Below are 24,519 nucleotides of genomic sequence, written 5' to 3' on the forward strand. Positions count from 1 at the left end.
GCAGAGTAGAGGAATGGGTCCTGGGAGCTGAGGAGATTTGTGTGAACCTTGAATAAGTCAATTAATCTCTCTCATAGTTTCCTCATATGTAAACTGGCGACAACACCTGTCATACAGGACTGCTACATGGTCAGATGAGATAATATATGTAAAACACTTTAAAACATTAAAAAGTTAAATAAATGCTATTTTTAAAAAAAGAATCAGGATCTCGAATTAAAAAAAAATAAAACAATGTACATTAAAGGCACTTAGGTGGCACAATATATAGAGCACCAGTTCTAGAGTCAGGAGATGCTCAGTTCAAATCTGGCCTCAGACATTTACTAGCTATATTACCCTGGACAAGGCACTTAACCCTGTTTGCCTCCATTCTTCATATGTAAAATGAGCTGGAGAAGTAAGTGGCAACCCATCTAGTATCTTTGTCAAGAAAACCCCAGATGAGGTCATGAAGAGTTGGACACAATTGAAATGATGCAGTAGCAAATGCAGGTTTAAAAGGCAATATGGCTTAGTGGATAAAGAGATCAATGAGATGACAGATCACTTCCCCAAACCAAAAAACTGTAAGAGAAAGTACATTGACTAACTACCCTCATAGGTTAATCCTCCTTAATTTGTTCCATAAAATGACAAGGGAATCTACAACGTGCTTCTTCTAGATTGATATGTTTAACAGTTCTGGAACTTACTCTTATAATTCCTTGGAGAGAGATCTGTCATTAGTAGGATGTCAGGACATTTGTCTTCATTTCATAATTGTGGAATTGGTAAAATTATTATTATTGTTTATTAATTTTTGCGGGTTAGAGTTGGTTGTTATGCTTTGTTTTATTTTTGCTAAGCACTTTGGTGGCCTGCCAAAAAGTAGAGGATTCAGCTCTAATGTTGTTAAAAAAGACTCATTGACTTCATTATAAATATGAAAATAAAATGTTTTAAAAATTGCACTCAGGTCATGGTTTTAGTTATAAATGTGGCATGTTACTGTCTTTTACCATTGCAATATTAACTAAAATACCACCAATCACAATCTATTTCTTTACTGCTGTTCATGATATCTCAAGCACAGTATAAATATGAACCTCCCTCATGTAATGTAGTTTGGGAACTATCACAGAAAATTGCAGAGTTCAAAAGAAAATAGTACTAAAACATCAATCTGAGACTCTTAATGCTTTTAATTTTAAAGGTTGTTCTGATAGAGTAATTAAAAAAACCACTCCTGTAAGTATTAGAATGAATAAGATCTTTATCCTTTTGTCTTTTTTCAAATGCAGGAAAATCCAAAAAAGGTATGATATTCTTTTCAATGAGATGATGTGTGCTTTTTCTGGTTTAAACAAATGATTAAAAGGTTGTCATCAAGTCATCTCCAGGCCAAAATATATCCTGATTTTAAATTGTTGTACAATGCTATAGTGGCTTAACATTTCCAAGAATCTAAATTTTCATTTATAAACACAGACAAAATTTACCACACACTCTGGAAACTATAATATATGTTTGCAGCTGCTGTTCATTTGTGAGTAGCTGCTGTTAATAGAAAGTCCTTTAAATTTTTGTTCTTTATTTCAGGGTCAGATGGTATTGGAAACACTTGAATGGTGAAGGCATTATTTGTTAAACAGACATAATATTTTTAAAAATCCACATAAAGGAAAAGGTGTAGATTATGATCTGGGCCCAAAGCATTTCATGCTGTTACTACTTTTCAGAACTAAAAAGAGACATCTGGAAATTTAGCTTTTAATAATTCTTGTTCTTGTTCACTTATGTCAGCCTTGTCCAATTCTTTATAAACCCATTTGGGGTTTTCTTGGCAATTTCCTTCTTCAGTTTATTTTGCAGATGAAGAAACTGAAGCAAACAAGGTTAAGTGACTTGCCCAAGATCACACAACTGAACCCAGATTTGAATTCAGGAATATGAGTCATCCTGACTCCAGGCCTAGCACTGTATCTTGGTTACCCTTTTAATCATTTTGTTGAAGTCTATTTTATTGGGAGGGAAAGGTGGAGGGACAGAGGGTAGGAAAAACAAATGAATGACCTAAAAAACCCCAGCATCAATATCTCTTTTTTAAAAAGGGGATAATGGATACATTTAGAAACTGTTAAAGAAGAGGAGATAATTACAAAGTTTAGAAGAACATGACCTCAATCATAAGAAGAGTTTGGAATTTCTATTTTTAAATGCATTAATATTTGCTTTGGGAAAATATTTGATGTCTCTTTTGAAAAGAAAGGTGTGGGCTTGTTTTTGATTCTCCTTTGGTAATGGCTTGAGGCGTGTTGTGTTTGACCTTAGAAAAATTATACTTTAAAATAAAAAAGGTTAGCATGTGCAATGTAAATTTTTCCCTTTTTTTAACTTGAGTCTTTGCATCCTTATAATTTTTAGTCTAATGGGGAAATATGAACTGAGTAATTTATTAACATTTAATAGAAAACTTTTAGTTTTATTACTAACATTCTCACTGACTTAAATTCTATATCTTGGCAGTATTCATTGTGTGTTTTTCATGTCTCTGTCATCCTTCATGATCCTGGCCACCTGCATCTCTTTTCTTTCTTTCTACAATATTCTTCATTTGTGACATGAATTGTAACTTCTCCCTTCTTCCTCTGGATTGGAATTAGGAAGAGTGAATTTCTCAGCAGGTGAGCTATGGAGTATTGATTTCATGAAATCCTGATTAGTTTTGCCTTCTTCATCTATCTAAATAATCTATATCTTCTCTCTTTTTTTTTTAACTTTTTTCTCATATGTTTGTTACATGTTGATCATATTATCATATACCTGACTAATTCTAACTGAATAGCCATGTCACTTAGCAGACTTCAACCCATCAAAAGATTTGGCAAGTTATTACTGCTTATGAGGGGGTCTGTATGACATAGTGGAAGAACAATGGCTCAGGACCCAGACAACCTGGGTTCAAATTCTGCCTCTGACAATAACTGCCTTGTGACTTAGGGCAAGTAACCTCCTCCTTATACTCCTCCTTATACTTGCCTCTGTTTCCTCATCTTTAAAATGAGGGAGTCGGCCTTTAAGGTTCCATCTACCTTTAGATCTCTAATTCTATGGCTCTTATTTTGGTTTGGGAAAGAACAGGGAGAGATACAATTTGTTAATACATAGAATCTTTGGGTTAGCCTAATTCTGGTGTGGTGAACACAGGAAGATATAATATTAGTTGTGGAATTAATATCCAGTAAATTCTGAATAAAAAAGCTTAGCTCTAACTAACTATGTCCTTGTGCCTTGGGCAAGTTCTCCAGGAGACTAGCTATTTGTGTTAGTATATAAAGTGTATGAACTGTTCTGAAATCCCTTCTCACCTCCTGTATTTCTGCTATTAAAAATTATTTTTTCTGCCTTTATAAACAACTAGATTATCTGAGATATTGAAAGAGTTTTTTTCCTGTGCTAATCTTTCCCATATCTTCCTCCCCAAGTAGCAGTTGATGACCTGTCTTAAATTAATTTGCAGAAGATGAAGGAGGCTCCTCTATTAATATTACTCTGTGGGAAGTGCTTTATTGACACTCATTAGTATGCCTTTATTAAGAGAATATCTTTAAAGACCCAGTTTTTCATAGTTCCATAGAGTCAGTTAGGAATGGAGGAATGCAGAGGTTTATTATTATTATTATTATTTTTTTGTTTTGTTTTGTTGATTTTTTTTTGTTGGGGGGGGGGCATTTGAGAGAGGGTTAGTGACAGTGATAAAAGCAACAATTTTTTTTCCTTGATGTGAGATAGTTGGCATGTGGAGGCAAAGAGCTAGAAAAGTCTTGGTCTTGATCTAAATTAGAAATAGGTTGTCCCCTCAAAAATCAGGATCTCTAATATAGTTTTGTCAGTAAAGCACTCTTGGAGTGGTGGGGAGGTGGGAAAGAAGGAAGACAAATAACTAATGCTGAATATAAATGTATCTAGAACAATGTTGTTGGGGTTTTTTTTCCTATTAAGATAGCAAGGAAATGTGAGATTTTATTCTATTATGAGTGACCAAAAAAGTTTCCTGAAAACCTTCAACTTCTAGTGAGAGTCAAATTTATCTGTTTCCCCACCTATCAATCACTCAGCAAACATTCATTGATCACCTACTATATGGCCTGCATACAGGGACAAAGATAAAAATAAAAAGTACCTGCTCTCAAGGGTTATTCCTTCCTTTTGATTATATGTTAAGGATAGAAAACATGTGCATAAATAAGAATATGCAAAATTCATATGATGTACATAAAAGGTAAATTTTGTGTTGGGAGGGCACTAAAAAATTAGGGAAGATAGGAAAAGTTTCACAAAGAAGGGAGTGCTTTTCAGAGTTTTGTATGAGTTATGAGTATTTTGTTGTTCAGTCATTTCAGTCAGATTCAATTCTTTGTGATCTCATTTAGGGTTTTCTTGGCAGAGGTACTGGAGTAGTTTGCAATTTTCTTTTCCAATTCATTTTGCAGATGAGGAAACTGAGATAAACAGGGTTAAATGACTTGTCTCACAAATATGGCATAAAACTTTAAAACTAAGACAACCTAGTTCAGTCTTCTCATTTTTCCAAGTGTCTGAAATGAAGTAATTTACTCAAAGTCACATAAATTACTAAGTTGAAGAGGCAAAATATCAACTTATGTTCTTTTTAAATTCAGATCCTATTTTCTGATGTGTTTCAAATAATCACCCTTAAATGTTCTACTCAAAATTAATCAGCTTCTATTCTTACATCCCTTCTTCCCATTGTCTCTTAACTGTAAGGTAGTCACCAATACAGTGAAACAGAGACAAGGAAGTAGAAAAGGGCCTGAGATCCCACAAAGGCTATAAAAGTATGCGACTAATTTTCTTACGTGGCTCATTAATTGTCCTTGACTACCACTCCTTCCCTTCTCCTCCCCCAAAAGAAAAAGAATTCTAAAAATGTTCAGAACAATGCCTTGTGCCATGGACATAGACTCCTAAAGTCGTTTCTTTTGAAGAAAATATCACTCTTTCACCTGCAGAAATTCTGGTAATTTTCAGAGGCAGGGTGGGAGGAGACAATTCCTATTAATTCATCTTAATATTTCTAATTGTCTTTCAAGAGACCAGTCAAAAGAAAGGGTCTTGTTTCAGTGATATAATCCCATGCAGCCTTGTACCTGAAATGGGAAGCCTTTTTTCTCTAATAATTTGGATCACATTCACCACTGTTGATATACAGGACTTTGGCCATTCATTATTCATACTAAAGCATTGGAGTTGGGGGACAGTGAAGAAGGAAGGTCCAAGATCTGAGGCTGGAAAGTTCAGTGAAAGTTCATGTATTTTATGCTACCTCCACATAGCATACTTCCACAGAGAGCACTGACAGACATTGAGTTCAAATTAAAACTTCTTTCATTACTTTGTTTCTCTCCCACTGTTGTTTTTTGTTTTTGTTTTCATTTTTTGTGTTTGTTGGTTTGGGGGTAACATGGCTAATGTGGAAATATGTTTTGCATGACTTCACAATGAGTGTCATATTGCTTGCCTTCTTCGTGGGTAAAGGAGGGGATAGAGAAAGGGAAGGAGAGAATCTGGAACTCAAATTTTAAAATATAAACTAGCAAATAAATAAATACATATACAAAGAAAAAAAAGAAAGTTTATGTGTTTTAAAAGCTTTGGACCTGTTTCTAATACCAGGGCTCAAGGTGAAGCTCCAAATATTACTATGATGACAGAAAGATTCTCTGCTTTCAAATATGCAATGACCAATGACTTGATCTCTAATGTCTGTGGAGACTCAAAATAAAATGGTTTTAGAAGATGACATAAGATTAAAAGATAAAGGTTCAGTTGAATATTAGTATGCTTACATGTATGTATATACATATATGCACATGCATGTTTATCACATGTGTATATATGCATGCATACATGTGTGAATGCATTTTTTCAGCTTTTAAAATATTGCTACTGGTCATTTTTACTGTATATTTTGCTTTTATAACTGCATCTTATTTATAATCATTTTTAAATAATTTCTTTTGAAATTAACTATATAGAACAGTCAGTTAGATGGTATAGTAGAATGCTGAACTTGGAGTCAGAAAGGTCTGAGTTCAAATCTAACCTCAGACCCCTATACCTCAGGGCCTAGGTAAGTCACTTAACTCATATTATCTCAGTTTCCTTATCTATAAAATGTTCTGACCACCCCAACATCTTTTTCAAGAAAACCTTAAATGAAATCATGAAGAATCAGAGAAGACTGAAAAAAAAAAAAAAAACCAATGCAGAGAAGTAGAATGGTTATTATGCAGTGTCATAGAAATAAAGACCACCATAATGGTTCAAAGTATCACAAAAAATTTTTAATTTAGTGACTGGAATTGGTATAATGATTTACTGATAAAATCCAACACAAAATAAGATTGTTCTTAGAGCTTTTTGAAAAAAAATTATATTGACTTTTTATTTCTTTAAGGATATAATAAGGATGTCATTTCAGTAGTCAATGATCATTTTATTATGTATGCACAAGTATACTCGCCCAGAAATAAGAAATTTCTATGGTTGCTAAATGATTACATGAAAAGTATTTTTCATTGTATGGATTCTCTTATAAGGTCCATGTTCGTTAAGGCAGAAATTTTTAAAAGCAAGCTACTCGAGGAAATGTTAACATTGACATGTATCAAGATGTTTAGAACTACTCTTCACTACCTACAAGAATTTTTAAAACTTCAGCATTTTAGTCACATTATTAAACATGTTAGGCACTTCTTAAAATATTTTTTTAGAATATTCTAATTTGGGCACTCAAAGTGAGGTTCATGTGATAAAAGAAGGACAATCCTTAGGACCAGCTTCTGAATTGGGAAAGACATGTATGGAGAGGGCATAAATAACTTTTATGCTTCTGGATATATAATATGTGTAGCCATTTGCCCTAGATAGGTGACCACTTAAAGCAGGCAAGTAATTAGGAGCTAAGAGATCTGGTTTTAGATCATCCACTATTTATTATCATGTAGTTGGGTAATGCAATGGATAGCATGCCAAGTCTGGGATCAAAAAGACCTGAGTTTAAATCCAGCCTCAGACAATTAATAGTTGTGTGACTCTGAGCAGGTCACTTAACCCAATTTGCTTCATTTTCTTTATCTATAAAATAGAGATAATAATAGCACCTAACTCCCAGGTTTGTTGTGAGAAACAAATTGGACAATAATTGTAAAACAATTAGCACAATGTCTGATACATAGTAAGCACTATATAAGTGTTAGCTATTATAATTATTATATGTACCTCAGTGTCCCTTATTAAAATCAGGGAACCTTACTAATCTGCCTTTATCACTAAGGTATAGTGAATATTGATTATTGTTTATATAATAGTCACATAATTCATTACATTGAAAATACAAAACAAAACCTTTTTCATAGCAACTGTGGGCCATGTGTATTTAGAAATATAAAAATGACATTTTGCTCCTAAAAATAAATCTCAATTACTGTGTAAATAATGGATTGTCTTAAATTATTGGTATTCAGGATAGGGGAAGGGTAACCATGCCAACCTTTTTTTTTTAAAAAGAAAATAAAAATGTCCATTACTCACTCCTATGTATTTTCTGTCACATTATTGTACATTTTGTGCATTCATTTTTCATTGCTAACTAAGGAAATCTGCCCATTAGAAATTTTATGAGCCATGAGCCTTTGTTGAAAGGCCAAAGGAATGTCCACTTAATCTTTTCAAACAATGTTTTTTTCTTCTTTCATAATGAATCATGGAAAACACTTTAAAAAGAACAATTAGTCATTCCAAAAGTTCAAGTATCAAAGGTAAATTTAAAGAAGTAGAATAATATTCTGACCTTTAGTATATTTTAAGACAAAGCTTCAGTCATCTTTATTCCATGGCTTAATTTCTTTGCCTATATGATGAAAATTCATAATATCTTATAATACGCTTTCTGTTTAATTGCCTTCATTTAAGTCATTTGCCTGATTTATTCATTTTTGTAAGAATTTTAATGCATAATGACAGTTTATATTTTTTTTTTATTTAATAGCCTTTTATTTACAGGATATATACATGGGTAACTTTACAGCATTAACAATTGCCAAACCTCTTGTTCCAATTTTTCACCTCTTACCCCTCCCACGCCCTCCCCTAGATGGCAGGATGACCAGTAGATGTTAAATATATTAAAATATAACTTAGATACACAATAAGTATACATGACCAAAACATTATTTTGCTGTACAAAAAGAATCAGACTCTGAATTATTGTACAATTAACTTGTGAAGGAAATCAAAAATGCATGTGTGCATAAATATAGGGATTGGGAATTTAATGTAATGGTTTTTAGTCATCTCCCAGAGTTATTTTTCTGGGCATAGCTAGTTCAGTTCATTACTGCTCCATTAGAAATGATTTGGTTGATCTCGTTGCTGAGGATGGCCTGATCCATCAGAACTGGTCATCATCTAGTATTGTTGTTGAAGTATATAATGATCTCCTGGTCCTGCTCATTAATGACAGTTTATATTAATGAGATGTTAATGTTTCCCCAGAAATTACTTAACTTTTAAAAGCAAAATTTCACTTTATTATTTGAAATGTCCTAAACCACTTAATAGCATGAATACTCTGCATGGATCTAATCAGCATTTTGAAGAGGTATCTAGTATAGTAAAAGAGTTGACACAATTGTTATTTAAATAGAAGTTTTTTGGTTGTCATAAACATACTTAATCAATGTATTGATGAACTGATTTGAGATAAATTTTATTCCTTCATCCTATCCTTGTCTTTTGACCACTTCACCCCTAATTAGCAGACCCTTACCAAAGCAGGAGAGAAAAGGAGCTGAAGAACAAGTCAGTCAATTTTGTCAAGCTGTCAGTGTCCCTTTTAGAAAGTTTGCTGGGCCATGGAATCATTAGATGAGCAAAGAATATTAAAACTAAATGTTGACTAAGATAAGTGTTTTATTCATTGGGAATTTAAATTGTCATTGTCCCCTTTTCACATTAGCATATAAAATTAATTAGTAAGAGGAAAATAGACCCGAACTACTATTTTGGTGAAACCAACCAGACTAGTTAGAAGGGAAGTACTTAATATAAGCATAAATCACCAAATTAAAATTGCATGAGAAGCTTTTTTTTTTTTAAATGCTAAGAGTAAGTTAACCATAACAATACAACAAAGGCTGTTCAAAGACATTATAAGTTCTCATGATCCTAGGATAAGAGATGAAACAGCTGGTCTTTGGGCTATTCTATTTATCAGACTTCTTGTTACTTGCCTTTGCCCAAATTTCCAAAATGTTGATGCCTCAATGTTAAGATTGAGGTGAGAATGGGGCAGAGAGCTTCAAAGGATCACCTTTGATTGAAAAAGAATAAATCTCAAAGTATTGAGAGAAGCTGAAAAGAAGAAAATATAAGATTTAAACTTGAGTTGAAAATATCCTTAGAGATCATATAGTCCAAGCTCTTTAATTTACAGAGGAGAAAGCTATGGTCCAGAGAGGTACCATGACTTGCCCAAACTGATCCTCTATCTGTTCTTAGTAAAGGATACCAACTTTCTTCTTATCTCCCACTTCCACAAAAGACATAGAAACTCTCTTAATCATCTTTTCTTCTGGTAGTATGTCATTTAAAGCAGCTCTAAAAAAGAACCAAAGTCTTGATTCTTTAGTGCCTAAATTTTAGTCTTTTTGTCTTTATAGGCTTAAAGTAAATGGATAGGAGCTATCCAGGAGCAGTTTGTGAAATGTGCTACCTGAATCCTAAGATTTATTCATAAGAGAAGGCTCTCATAAAGTGCCTTCTTTAGCTCTTTTTCTTTGCTTGAGGTGTGAGTGTGTATTGAATTTCTTTGATCATATCTGCCTAGGAACAAATTAGAACAAGACTCAGAATGTATTTGCAGATGTTTTTGATTGCTGCCTTTGGGTTTGTAGGCTCTTTTCTTTTTAATGAGATCTCAAAACTAAAAAATGAAAGACTAACTTTTTTTTTTTTTGGCATGTGGTTCTTTTAGGGTATAATCACCAACAGATGAATGAAGGACAAAGACAGAAATCTTCTGATTTTTACAACCGAACTGCATCTGAATCAAATGTCTATTTGAATAGTTTCCAATACCCAGATCATAGTTATAAGGATCATGCCTTTGATACTTTGAGCATGGATAGCTCTGACAGCATGGAAACCAGCCTCTCTGCTTGCTCTCCTGACAATATCTCCAGGTAAGGCTTACAATTTGGAAAAGACATCTGTTCATTTCAAAAAGCAAGGTCATTGTTAAAGATCAAGTTTTTATGGATCTTCTCTCTCTGTATCTCTCCTTCCCCTCTACTGTCTATCCTCTATAACAAAGAAGGAAGGAAGGAAGGAAGGAAGGAGAGAAAGGAGAGAGGGAGGGAGAGAAGGTGAGACTTCATAGTTCTTAGATTCAGTATGTTTTTAGTAATATAGTTCTAGCCAAAACCAAATACTAAAATATTTAAATGATTTTTTTGTTTGTTTTATCTCATTTTGTGTCTATATTGTCCCTTTGGGATAAGCAAAGTGCTATATAATGAATTCATATCCTGCAGGATTGCACTTAAAGAATGATATAATGCACAATATTGTAGGAGGGACAGATGTTCATAGGATTATAGTTCTAGAGACAAAAGAGAAGTTAGCAGGCAGTTAATCTAACCCCCTTCCCCCCCCCCCCCATTTATTGTCTCAGGAAGGTTTGATGATTTGTCATAAATAATAAATACCAAATACAAGATTTGAACTCAGCTCTACTTACACTAGAATTAGTATTTTAGTTTAATGCATTTTAAAGCCAATCTAGTTGCTGATGCTAATTTGGGACTAACATTCTACTTAAAGCCACTTCTCCTTCAAACATCCTCTATTTCAGTTGAGGGCATTACCACCCTTTGAAGTCACTTGGGTTCACCAAGTTCTCTTTGATTCTTACCTCTCCTTCACTTCCCATATTCATTCAATTGCCAAGTCTTTCTGATTTTGTCTCCATGACATTTGTCAAGTCACTCCTTTTCTCTCCACGTTTATAACTGCCACCCTAGTCCATTCAGGTTCACAGCAGACTATTTTAATAGTCTTATTAATTTTTAATTTCCTTCTCTTCCAAATTAATTAATTGATTTCCAAATTAATTTCCTTCTCTTCCAAAAGGATCATCCAAGGAAGGAATCCTGATAGTAGCATGGTTGCAAAGATGAGTACAAAGTACTAATTATTAAAACTTTGTTTCAAGTTTAAAAAACATAGAAAAGTTAATCATGGAACAAATTAGATACATAATATGCAGAAGTAAATGAACATAGTAGCACAAGTGCTTGACAGAAATCAGTCCAGATGTGAAGCATGACTTCAACAAACTTAGCAGCAAAGTAATACATGCGATGTTGCAGAGTTGAACAGATCTGTTTAGTTAGAATATAGAATATTTAAAAATATGAAGTTGTGGAATGTATAATCTGTAGAAATGTCAGAACTCAGACCAGCTGCTCTGGCTCTCACAGAGATCATGAAAAGTAAGAGAAAAGATGAATAGATATCGGTGTTTTTTCAAAGTGAAGAATAGCAAAGAAGCATCTTTATTATCATTAACTCTATCCTTAAATGCTTTCTAACCTCAATGTTGCTAAGGAAACACAAATGAAAACAAAAATAGATAAATCAGTAAGTGTATGAAGGGACTATGTGAAAGTTGGGTTCAAGGAAAAATTTTAGCATTCTCAGACAAACTGTCTCTTCTCCTATCCAGGCAGGTGGCTTGTTGCTCCTGCAGATCCATTCTCATATGTCTCAAGCAAATCTGCTCCCATGCTTTCTGGTCTCCACTGGCCAATGAGCAAACTGAAGTAGGGGGTTAGTGCTGGGTCTGAATGACATGAATTACTGCAGATTGAGTGCAGATTAAGCAGCCAAGAATGCCTGGGAAAGTACAGCTTGGAATATAGCAAGCTATGCACAGGCTAGGCAGGTGTGATTACATCATCAAACAGGTGTGATTACCTGGGAGTTCACATGAAGTAGTATGAGATAAAACTGAAATGGCAGGCTGGATCAAAATTGAGGGGCATCACATATATTAGCCAACAAATTTTAACTTTTATTGGATAGAAACAGGGTAGGCACTGAAGGTTTTTGGACAATGGAGTTACATGATCCGACTCAAGAATTTGGAAGGTTAATCTCCCATTGTTTTTTTAAATGGGTCATAGCAGGGAAAGAGTAGAGGCAATGAGACTGGTTACTCGAGATGTTATATAGTCCAAGAAAGAAGTAATGAAGACCCATGAAATTGACAACTTTAGAAAAGAGAAGATTGCCTTTCACTAAAGGGCTTCAGACAAAGCTATAGATTCTATAGAAGGGATTGAGCTCTATAACCTCTAAAATTTCTTCCAATTCCAAGAATCTATAATGAGAACAACTATGAAGTTCCTTTGAGCTCCAGTTTCAGTGATCCTATGATTTTGTGGTCCTGGATTTGTTGTCTGAGGAGGAAAGGAACACTTAAAAGATAAAAGCAGGACATGGCTAATTTGTTCATAATAATTAGAGAGGTGATTTCAAAGGGTATGGTGGGAAAGAAAGATAAAAGTATAACTGGGATCAAAGTGAGCCTGAAAAAAAAAATAGAGCTAAACTGGATAAGGATGAAAGGACTGGAGAAAATATCAGGGAAATGGGATTACAATAAGTTGTTTCAACTTTTGACTAACAAGGATTGGAATTATAGGAAGGTAGAAAGCCTTCTGTGGGGACATTTTATCAATTTGGGAAGGACTGATCCCAAATAGATAGAAATTTAATAGTGGGAAATTTTTTTTTTTAGTTTCAAGATTCCAGTGAGAATGTGAATGAACTGGAATGTTTTTGTGAGCCACTGCTCTGAGTTTTTCTGATTTTTAAAAAAAGCCTTTAGTTGACAAAGTGCTTTCTACTGATGTATGTTGGGGGCGGGAGCAGCCATAAGTTGGTCTCCTTAGTTGACCTAGAGCATCTCTGGTTGTATTTAAATGCCTAGTGTACATCCCACAAAGGAAGCTAGGTGGCTAGAGTAGGAAGTCTGGGGTCAGCAATACAGTAGTTCAAATCTTGCCTCAGAAACTTACTAGCCGTATGATCCTGGGAAAGTCACTTGATTTCTGTCTTCCTCAGTTTCTCATCTGTAAATTAGAGAAATAATCAATAGTACCACCCTTCCAGGATTATTATGAGGATAAAATGACCTAATGTTTTATTTTGCAAACCTTATAGCACCATAGAAATGCTAGTTAGTATTCTATTACCTTTGAGTTTGTCAAATGGCTTAATTTTTCTGGGCCTTAGTTTCCAATCTATAAAATAAGAGGGTTAGGCTAAATGAACTCTAAGCCTTCTTTGACTTCTAGATCTCAGATTCTATCATACTATCTAATGCTCTTCAAATTAATATAAACATACAGACCCTAATATCTTGAGTTGGAGAGATCCCAGGCTCACATACCCCTGGGAATTCAATATATATATCAATGAAAATAATAGCATAGCAGAAATTTTTTACTCTGGAAATATTTTAATTGAGCAGCCAGATTAAATTTCTCATTTTCTAAGTATCTTATTTTGCATATGACAATATAAAGTCCTGGAGAAGTTAAATAACTTTTTCAAAGCCACACAAGTTATAAATAGGATTTGAATAAATATATTCTGGATCCAAATCATTATTTTACTATAATCTATAGAAAGGCCAAGGTCATCCACTGCATCCTAGAATCTTCTCATTGGACTCTGAAGATTCTGGAGGAGAGACTGAGGCTGATGACTTTGCACAACTCTGACTCACAAATCCAATTCACACTCAAGTCATCACCTTTGTGATGTCATTGGTCCTCTTCAAGAATGAAGGTCAAACAACAATAACCTATGCTAGCACTTTGCTGAGAATTTTGACTCTTACTGCTCAGACTTTCTGCTTCCTTAAAGAAGCCTTCTATGTCTTGATCCTCTTGTCTATAAAAATTAAAGCAATAATATTCTCTCTTCTGTTCTATACAAGAATTTTGCGAAAATAAAACAAGATATAAATTTGAAAGTATTTTGGAAATAATGACAGCATATAATTTCTAGAGGATCTCTTCCTTTTGCAAAGGTGATCATCCTAGGGAGAAATAACCATTGGAAAAATAACCAAACCTTGTTTAATTGGTCATTTACCAAGCTTTATGAAGCACTCGAGTCTATCCATGAGTTGTAGGGTTTTAGAAATTAAAAAAAAAACAAAAAAAACTAAACCATTACAAAAGCAAATGTACCAAGAAACAGTGTGTGGGAAAAGAAAATAAATGCTGCTGTCTTAGAACAATTATAGGGCAGTTTATTACAATTCCAGCATTGATGATTGAACCAGTATTTACATAATGCCAGAGGTGTCCTGCTGGGATCAAAACGGCTGGAATTCATAGAGGTGGGAGTGAGGGCAGGGGATAGAGAGTCTGAAGCTTAATGTTTGGATGATTATTTTCTAGATTGAAATAATGGTAACTCATTTAATCTCAGAAAAAGGTGAATAAAATTGTACTTGCATCTATGGAAAATCAGGCAGATAGGTTTCTATCTTTTTTATTTCTGCCACAATGTAGAAATTGTTTTATATAAATTTTTGTAGCACTATGTATTATATTTTATATATGTTAGCTCTCCAGCCAGAAAAAAAGCCATGGTTCACACGGGTTGATTTTGAGTTCACATTATAGATAACAGAATTTGTGTTCTTGTGGTGGGCTTCAAACTATCTTCTGAATTAAAGGAATTTAGGTAATACTTTAAACTATGTGGGCACACGTTTATATTGAAGTCATTGGAGTTATAGCTACAGCTGGCAGCAAGATAGTTTTAAGGAAAAAGGAAAGTCATTTAGCAGTTAGAATTCAACAGCATCAGGATCATGTAATGTTTGTGGAGAGTTCAGTGGACAATGATTGAACATTTTACATCTTATCAATTTGGAAATTTCTAAGATCAAAAACATAGGATCTAGAACTGGAAATCACCTTTTTCTAAGTTGTTCTTTTAAAGATAAGTCTCAGAGAAAATAAATGGCCTGCCTAGCATGGCAGAGCCAGGGATTTGTAACCATATATCTACTGACTTCAAAGCTAATGCTCTTTCTACTACATTAAATTGTCTCTAGGTGTTCTCTGTATTACATTTTAAGTAAATATTTCTACCATATGTGTGCACCAAACCATAAACACTTAGTAATTAGTCACAAATAACATTAATCTAATGATTTTATATGTGATATTTTTGTATAAACAGAAAGCTGTTTCTGATGATGATTCACAGTATTTTATCTAGTAGAAGTAACATGGAAAAAACTCAATGGTAAAAGAGGGAACTCATGATGTAGCTGTTTGAATTCCTGGCATAGTACCCAAGGTGAACCATTATGTATAAACATATATGGATGTATATGTATGTGTGTGGAAGCTATTTTATCATTTCAGGAACATCATAGGAGATTTATTATATAGTAATATTCCAGTCTCTTTTTTCTAATCTGTAGAGCAAAGATTTTGAATCAGATTATCTGTACAGTTTCACTTCGTATATCCTATAGCTTTTTGACATTCCATTAAATTTCCCTAGGGCAATTGGAAAAGATACCTTCTAGTTATGTTAAATAATAATAAGATTTTGGTCACTTGATCTCTTAAGTATTAAAATGTCTATTGTCAAGTAACTAGGAATTTCACATTGAATTGGATCTTGAGAAGACAGAAAAGTAGTAGTTCTTTTATTATGAACTCCATTAATGTAAACATAAAGGAGTTGTTTATCAAATCTGCAGGTGGCCTAAAGTGAGGAAGGGGTAATGAATGCAATTAAGCTCACCAAGGTCAGGGACTTTTGTTTTTGTCTTGATGGCAGCCTGCAGAGTTCCATGCACATAATAAGGGTGTCAGACATTGACCCAGCTGCATTGTTGTATGACCAAATGGGTATCCTCAAAGACTTCTGAAGAATGGTGGGAAGGAATATATTGGTTCTTTTGTGATGAAATGTCATGGGGATAACTGCCAAACTCTGCTCTTAGGTTTGAAAAAGGCAACTTCATAAGTATACTAGACTATATAGGAATTTATGTGAAAAAGATCTTGGGTCTTAAGGGATCTGTAAGATTTCTTACCCAGTTTTAAAGAATAAATACAATTTTTTCTGCCTTCATATAATTTCCTCTCTCACTGATGGGATGAATAGCTCTGAGATCTCAATAAGAGTAGTTGAAGAGGTATGAATAATCTTTTTTCCCCTAAAAGTAAAAGAATATTCTTAAGCACTATCCATACCTCCTAAAATGCTCTTACAAACACACCATTAGAGACTTAAAGAGGGAAATTATATTATAACGGTCTATAGTAGTTAGCCCTGTGTAAGTAAAACACTTAACTTTCATCCCACATTGGCATAATATCTTCTAAACTGAAGGGAAAGATTATGTATTCCCAATACCTAATACACTGAATTTTAAAACTGTCAGACTCTTCCCTGGGACTAGTGATCATATGTGGTTATGCATGGTTAAAAAGTTTTTGAACAGTAATTGAGCAGACTGACCAAGTCATGATTGCTCCTCAGTACGAGGATTTTTTTTTTAAAATATCAGTCAAGCATTTAATATTATCTCATTATTGATAGGCAAAGTGTACATGCTGTTTTCAGATTTACAAGCTTCTTTATGGAAGCTATCTCATTTAACATAATTAGATTCATGAAGTACCTACTATGTATTATATACCATCATAGGCACTGATTGTACTTTTTTTTTTTTTTTTTTTTTTTTTTTTTTTTTAAGGAAGCAGTGTCTGTTAAGACACATTCTGTCAAAGGAAACATTGAGCTTGTTGTGCCTTCAACCATATCATACTTTCCCAAGCCCCTATTCTTTCATAGAAAATGCATATTTCATTAATAGATATCAGATATTAGATCTGTAATTTTTTTGGTATAAGGATTTTCTTGCCAAAGTCATATAGCCAGTGTGTTTAGAAGCAGGACTTAAATCTTGGTCCTCCTCACTTTGGAACTGGTTTACTCTATCCACTTAAGCAATGTACTGCCTCTCTATGGAATTTGCATTAAGAAAGTTTCCTCAGAAAAGCATAATAAATATGGTTTTTCCTTCCTTCCTTCCTTCCTTCCTTCCTTCCTTCCTCCCTTCCTTCCTTCCTTCCTTCCCTTCTTTTCTTCCTTCCTTCCTTCCCTTTTCTTCCTTCTTTCCTTTCCTTCCTTTTTTCTTTTCTTCTTTCTTTCCTTCCTTCTTTCTTTCTTTCTAACTGCATACAACAACAAAAAATCCTATATTTTGGGAGATGTCTTCTTTTTTGAAACCCATTTGGAAAAAAAAAGTAGAAAATAAGGTCCTGGTATGATTTTTGTTTAGTTGTATAATAACATACCCTGAAATTATATATATAAATTAAGGATATAATTCCATGCTGAAATTCTGGTGACATAAGCTTAGTCTTGTGGTTTATTATGCCACAGGAAATGTAGTATTCTGTCATATTGTGGGTACATTTGACCTTCATATTTTTTGTTGAGGCCATCAGTTTTTGTAACAAGGATACCACTTGCTGCCAAAAAGTTATGTGATTGGGGGGCAAAGGAGGAAATGTGCTTCTCCTGCATCAGGACATTCACTGTGAAGCAAACACATGGCTTGAAATGACGAACGAGTTAAAAGCCAAGAGATTTTGAAACTCATTGGTGTGTAAATTTTCCATTTCACTGAAGATCCTGAGGTAATGAGCATATGGAGCAAAGTAGTCAGAATATTGATGCACATCTTCAGTATCTGCATCATCACTATTACTATTAATAATAGTTATTAATTTATTTGGCCTAGAGTTTGACTCCCAAATCTATAGAAAACACAAGAAAAAGGCTCTGCTTAATGGATTTATAGCATAAATATCATGCTTGAAAGTGATGAGAAAAAAATAAATGACTCCAGTTCTACAATCTGGTCACAGTGGTGCTTTGCTCTACTATTGGGAATATTTGAAACCCCACCTATTACATGCCCTTGCCCCTCCTCAGGCCATGGAAGTCCCAGGACCCATTTGAAACTCCATAATGCTTTGCCAAAAAAAAAGAGCATCTTCCTCTTTAATCCAGATTACTTTACTATCCATTGGACTTGTATGAGATGGAAGTCAATAATTTCCTTTCTTCCAATGAAATGGAAGAGTAGACCTCACAATCTGCCCCATCATTATAGCCTGAAGTCCTTTGGCTCTGTCATCTGACTTATTTATGTAGCCTAAATGCAGGAATGTGCTGACAAATGTTTAGTAAATGCTCTTCTGAGGGGGAAGTTTGGATACAATGTACTTTTAAATTGAATATGCAATTTTTATATTTTTTCATCTCTTTCTTAATTCTAGACAAGTGTATATAAATGTATATATAGATATTCATATGCACACACATAGATATAGATAAGTGGTTTGGGGACAGAATATGAAGGTCATTAAAAGCTAAACAAGAGTTTACATTTTATCCTAGAGACAATAGAGAATCACTGAATTTTATTAAGTAAGGGAGTGACATAGTCAGACTTGTGCTTTAACAAAATCACTATAGTAGTTGAGAATAGATGAGAATAAGAAGACTTTTAATATAGAAATATCAGTTAGAAGGCTCTTACAAAAGTCCAGTTGAAGGAAGTTGAGAATCTCCACTCATTAGACAGAGAGCAGGTATTTGAAATTTGGGTTGGGGTGGTTTTTTTGTGAGGGTGGATGAGTTTTATTTTGTCTTTCTCTGTATTCCCAGTGTTTAGCATGGTTCTGGCATATAATAGGTTCTCAATAAGTGCATATTGACTAACTGACTGATTGAAGTGGGGTAGTGATGGTAATATAGGCAGAAAAAAAGGATGCCAGAGATATTGTGGAGGTAGAAAATATTAAGATTTGACAAATGATTAGAGAAGTGGAGTGAGAAAGAGTGAGATCTGAGAATCTGAAATATTAGAAAGATGATGGTACTCTAGATAGAAAAAGGTATGGCTGGTAGAAGGTTTGAGGGAAAGGTTGAGTTGAGTTTGAGAAGTCTCTGGAACCTTTTATTTGGTATATCCAATAAGCAATTGTTGATGCAGGACCAGACCTAAGCAGAAATATATAAATAATAATTAAACCTATTTACTGGAATAAGTCAACAGAGACTGAGGAGCAATCTGACAGATTGGTAGAGAACTAAAAGACAAAACCTAGAGAGAGTAAGACTATATAGGAGTTGATGATAGTCAGCCATGCTGCAGAGAGGTCTATAAAATTAGTATCAAGCAAATACTGTCAGCTCAAGCAATTAATAGATCTCTGAAAACTTGGTAAGTGTAATTTCAGTTGACTTTTGAGGTCAAAAGTTAGATTATGAAGGGCTGAGAAGTGAGCGAAAAGAGAAGTAGAGAGTTGATAAGTGTAGATAGATTCCCCCCCCCCCCCCCCCCCCCCCCCAGGAATTTGGTTGAGAGAGGAGAATTAATAGAATCAGTGTTTGAGAAGATAGTAAGGTCTAGTGAAGATATTTAATGCTAGAGAGATTTTGGCATATTTGTAAGCAGCAAGAAACAGGTGCTAGGCAAAAATTGAAAATAATGGGGGGAGGGAATAATTAAAGAGGGCAGAGAGGTTGGTAAATTAGGAAGAAATGTGGTTGGAGGACCTTGCCACCTCATTATCATAGATTAGAGGAGTACAAAATCAAGGATAACATCCACGAAGGGATTTTGCATTGAGAAGATAATATGGATTAAGTCATGTTGCATAGTGTTTTTAGTAATAAGTAAGGTCCTCAGCTTTTAATGCAGATTGAGGCAGTAGAGTATGAAATTTCAGGAGAGAAGAGCAAGTTTGGAATAGCCTGAAATGGAAAGGAAAGGAGGTGGATAATTAATTATGTAGAAATAAAAGAACTGCTTTTTCTATTTGTTCTATATCAACACCATTCTTGAATTAATAGTTCAAAATACTAACAGGCACAGCTTATTGGTATTGTAAGTTACACCTGTTGAATAGCAAAGGACAGTGACATGTGAATGACATATTGTGTTTTCATCTCCCTATTTATGTCTTTTCCTTTCAAATTAATGCTTCTGCATAGGATAGTTTACCTCTCAGATCTGTGGAGGAGGAAAGAATTTGTGACCAAAGAAGAACTAGAGATCATTATTGATCACAAAATAAATAATTTTGATTATATTAAATTAAAAATTTTTGTACAAACAAAACTAATGCAGACAAGATTAGAAGGGAAGCAAGAAATTGAGAAAACATTTTAACATTCAAAGGTTCTGATAAAGGCCTCATTTCTAAAATATATAGAGAATTGACTCAAATTTATAAGAATCCAAGCCATTCTCCAATTGATAAATGGTCAAATATTGAATATGAACAAACAATTTTCAGATGAAGAAATTGAAACTATTTCTAGTTATGTGAAAAGGTGCTCTAAATCACTATTGATCAGAGAAATGCAAATTAAGACAACTCTGTGATACCACTACACACCTGTCAGATTGGCTAAAATGATAGGAAAAGATATGGACAAATGTTAGAGGGGAAGTGGGAAAACTGGGACACTGATGCATTGTTGGTCTAACTGTGAATGGATCCAACCATTCTGGAGAGCAGTTTGGAACTATGCTCAAAAAGTTATGAAACTGTGCATACTCTTTGATCTAGCAGTGCTTCTACTGGGCCTATATCCTAAAGAGATCTTAAAAGAGGAAAGAGACCCACATGTGCAAAAACATTTGTGGTACTCTTTTGTAGTGGCAAGAAACTGGAAACTGAATGGATGCCCATCAATTGGAGAATGACTAAATAAATTAGTCATTTACCATTAGTCACAGTATGTGAATATTATGGAATATTATTGTTCTGTAAGAAATGACCAACAGGATGATTTCAGAGAGGCCTGGAAAGACTTACATGAACTGATGCTAAATGAAATGAGCAAAATCAGGAGATCACTGTACACAGCAACAACAAAATTATACAATGATCAATTCTGATGGACGTGGCTCTTTTCAACAATGAGATGATTCAAACCAGTTCTAATTGTTCAGTGATGAAGAGAGTCATCTACACCCAGAGAGAGATCTGTGGGAAACTGAGTGTGGTTTACAACATAGCATTTTCATTCTTTTTGTTGTTTGCTTGCATTTTATTTTGCTTTTCTTTTTTTCTTGTGCAGCATGATAATTGTATAAATATGTATGCATATATTGGATTTAACATATATTGGACTGCTTGCCATCTAGGGGATGGTGTGGGGGAATGGGGGGGAGATTAGAACACAGGGTTATGTAAGGGCTAATGTTGAAGTATTGTCCCCGCATATGTTTTGAAAAATAAAAAGCTTTAATAAAAAAATTAATGCTTCTAGTATTCTTTCTGCTCTCTATCATTTCAAATACTCTTACTTTTTTTGTAATATAGTACAAATATTTGGAATGAAAACAAAAAATTAGATTTGAGTCAATTACAAGCTCTATGACTGGATAAATCATTTTACCTCTCTGGGCCTCAATTTCCTTATTTGTAAAGTGGCCCTATGAGAATAATACAGTTAATTGCTACACACTTAATGAGACTATGGCAAGGATCAAGTTCCAAAACTGTCTTACTTGTCTGTCTTTCCCTCTGAACTTTATTCTATTCAATCATTTTAAAAAATGATTTATTGATGAGCTTGTTTTTGTTTGTTTCTTCATTCGGAGGATGAAAACATCACTATCACTATTCCCTATTGCCCTCAATTTCTCTCAAGAAGTAGAAAATCCTTCCCTGGTAACATTGGTAACACATAATATACTCAACAAAACAATTACAGACATTGACCATATCCAAAAATATGATTCATTCTTCACTTCTGGTTCATCATTTCTCTGCAAGAAATGGGAAGTATATGCAATTATCATTCTTCTGGAATTTTACTTAGTTACTGAATTAATCAGAGTTCTTATTAGGTCTTGCAAAGTTGTTTTTCTTTACAATGTTATAATCACTTAAGTTACTGAATTAATCAGAGTTCTTATTAGGTCTTGCAAAGTTGTTTTTCTTTACAATGTTATAATCATTGTTTAAATTGTTCTCCCCATTCTTATCACTTTATTCTGTATCAGTTCATACAGGTCTTTCCAGGTTCTCTGAATCTGTCCTCTTTGACTTTTCTTATGATACAATAAAATGTCATAATATTTATATACTATAATTTGTTCAATCATTTCTAAAATGATAAGCATCCTGTTTGTTTCCACTTCTTTTTATGACAAAAAGTATTTTTGAATATTTTTGCAAATATAGATTATTTTCCTCTTTCTTGATCTCTATGGATATCTGTCTAGTTAAAGCCCTATCACTGAGTCAAGTGGCAGATAAATTGTTTTCCCACTGATACTGTATAATCTCTCTGGCAATTGTTTTCTATTTTTTGTCATCTTGTTCAATTTACTGGATTGTGAGGTAGAAACTCAGAGTTGTATTTATTTGCATTTTTTATTATTAATAATTATAGAAGCATTTTTATATGACTGATTGCCTCTCTTCTTTTGCTAACTATTTATATCCTTTGATCAAGTATCTATTACAAAATGGCTCTTACTATTATATGTCTTAGATGTTAGATCTTTATTAAGGAAACTTGCTGAAAAGATGTTTCTAGGCCCTAGGAATCTAGAAAGGTTCCTTTCTAATTTTAGCTGCTTTGATTTTGTTTCTATAAAATCTTTCCAGTTTTATGTAATCAAAATTGTCCGTTTTATCTCTTTATGATCCTCACTATGCTTTATTTGGTCAACTGTTATTAGTGTAGTTACAAAAGGTGTCTCTTTGCTTGGGCTCTAATTTGCTTATATGGGATCTTTTATATCTAGGTCATATATCCAGTTGGAGCTTGTCATGATAAAGAATTTGCGATGATAATTTCTACCTGATTACTTTTCATTTTTCTTAATAGTTTTTAATTAAATAGTGAGTGGTTCTTACCAACACAGTTGGTATCTTTGGGTATATCAAATACTGTGCTATAATATTCCTTTGCTGTCAGATCCTATGTTCCTAATTTGTACCACTTACTGATTTTTCTGCTTTTAACCAGAACTACCTATAATCTGCACAGAGTTTGATAAGTCCATTCATACTATTGATTGGTAAAGAATATCTTGGAGAAAATCCTGCATATATTTTATTGATTTGTTATACTTAGAAAATTATTTGAAATATTTTCATTTACATATATCTAAAATATGTGGTATTTCTTAATCTATAATGGTATCGTTAACATTGCCCTTAATTTGTTCAGTGCCAGCACATCAAATATTGCCAGAATAGAAGAAATGGAGAGACTACTGAAACAAGCTCATGCTGAAAAGACACGTTTACTTGAATCTAGGGTAAGTGATCTCTATTTAAAGGCCATTTTGGTGTATGTGGTGGAAAGAGCTTAGAGACAGGAATGAGATGATTTTCCTGTGTCTAACTGGCTATATGATCTTGTTAAATAAAAAAATTTAAAGTTTTGATGTTATTGTTGCTGTTATTTCAATTGTACCTGACTCTTCATGACCCCATTTGGGGTTTTCATGGCAAAGATACTAGAATGGTTTACCATTTCCATCTCCAACTCATTTTATAGATGAGGTAGCTAAGATAAAGTTCAGTGACTTGACCAGGATTATACAAGTAAATATCTGAGGCCAAATTTGATTCAGGTCTTCCTGATTCCAAGGTCAGCACTCTGTACTGACCCATAGTCTTAAATTAAATAAATGATGATCAAAAAGTTCTCTGGACTCCTTGTTTCTTCTCCATTGAAATGATAGGCTTGATATTTAAGATCTCCCAAGCTATGGTGAATGTAATATAGAAGCTAAATGTTTTCTTTGATAAATGACAAGGTTGTATTATTTCCAAGAGATCTTAGATAACCTTTTTCTTCATATTTTTCCCTTCTATCTTTAGCCTATGTTAATTATTAATATAAACAGCTAGGTGGCATAGTAGATAGAATTTCAGGTCTGGCATCAGGAAATTTGAGTTTAAACCCAGCTTCAGACACTTACTAAATGTGTAACCCAGGGCAAATCATTTAATTCTACTTGCCTCAGTTTCCCCATCTGTAAAATGAGAGAATGAATGGAGAAGGAAATGAAAAATCACTTTAGTATCTTTGCCAAGAAAACTCCAAATGGGGTCACAAAAAGTCAAACATGACTGAAATGACTGAACTAAATTATTAATGTAATAATATGTGATCACATATTAATATTAATGACATTAATGTATTACATGTTATATAAATAATGTGCAATAAAATAATATTATAATAGGATCATAATGGCTTTGTTTTTCTTCAGTTTTTTGAAGAGTCCCCAAATATCTTCTTATCTTTTTATAAAGGGCCCCTCCTTTTTCTTTCTCCTTC

General features: G+C 33.7%; 1 protein-coding gene across 12 annotated transcripts in view; it reads left to right on the forward strand.

The window, feature by feature from the left end:
• PHLDB2 (pleckstrin homology like domain family B member 2) overlaps positions 1–24,519 on the forward strand; it is a 142,492-nt gene that overhangs the window by 100,692 nt on the left and 17,281 nt on the right. For 9 of the 12 annotated variants that reach the window (XM_031959645.1, XM_031959644.1, XM_031959643.1 and 6 more), the window contains 4 exons: positions 1,284–1,298; positions 2,646–2,666; positions 10,043–10,250; positions 23,398–23,488. In XM_031959645.1, coding sequence (XP_031815505.1) covers positions 1,284–1,298; positions 2,646–2,666; positions 10,043–10,250; positions 23,398–23,488 — 335 coding nt within the window. The remainder of the gene's footprint in view (positions 1–1,283; positions 1,299–2,645; positions 2,667–10,042; positions 10,251–23,397; positions 23,489–24,519) is intronic. The other 3 variants (XM_031959646.1, XM_031959653.1, XM_031959651.1) reach the window with 1 other exon arrangement.

This window comes from Sarcophilus harrisii, chromosome 3, assembly GCF_902635505.1.
Source record: "Sarcophilus harrisii chromosome 3, mSarHar1.11, whole genome shotgun sequence".
Taxonomy (NCBI): Eukaryota; Metazoa; Chordata; class Mammalia; order Dasyuromorphia; family Dasyuridae; genus Sarcophilus; species Sarcophilus harrisii.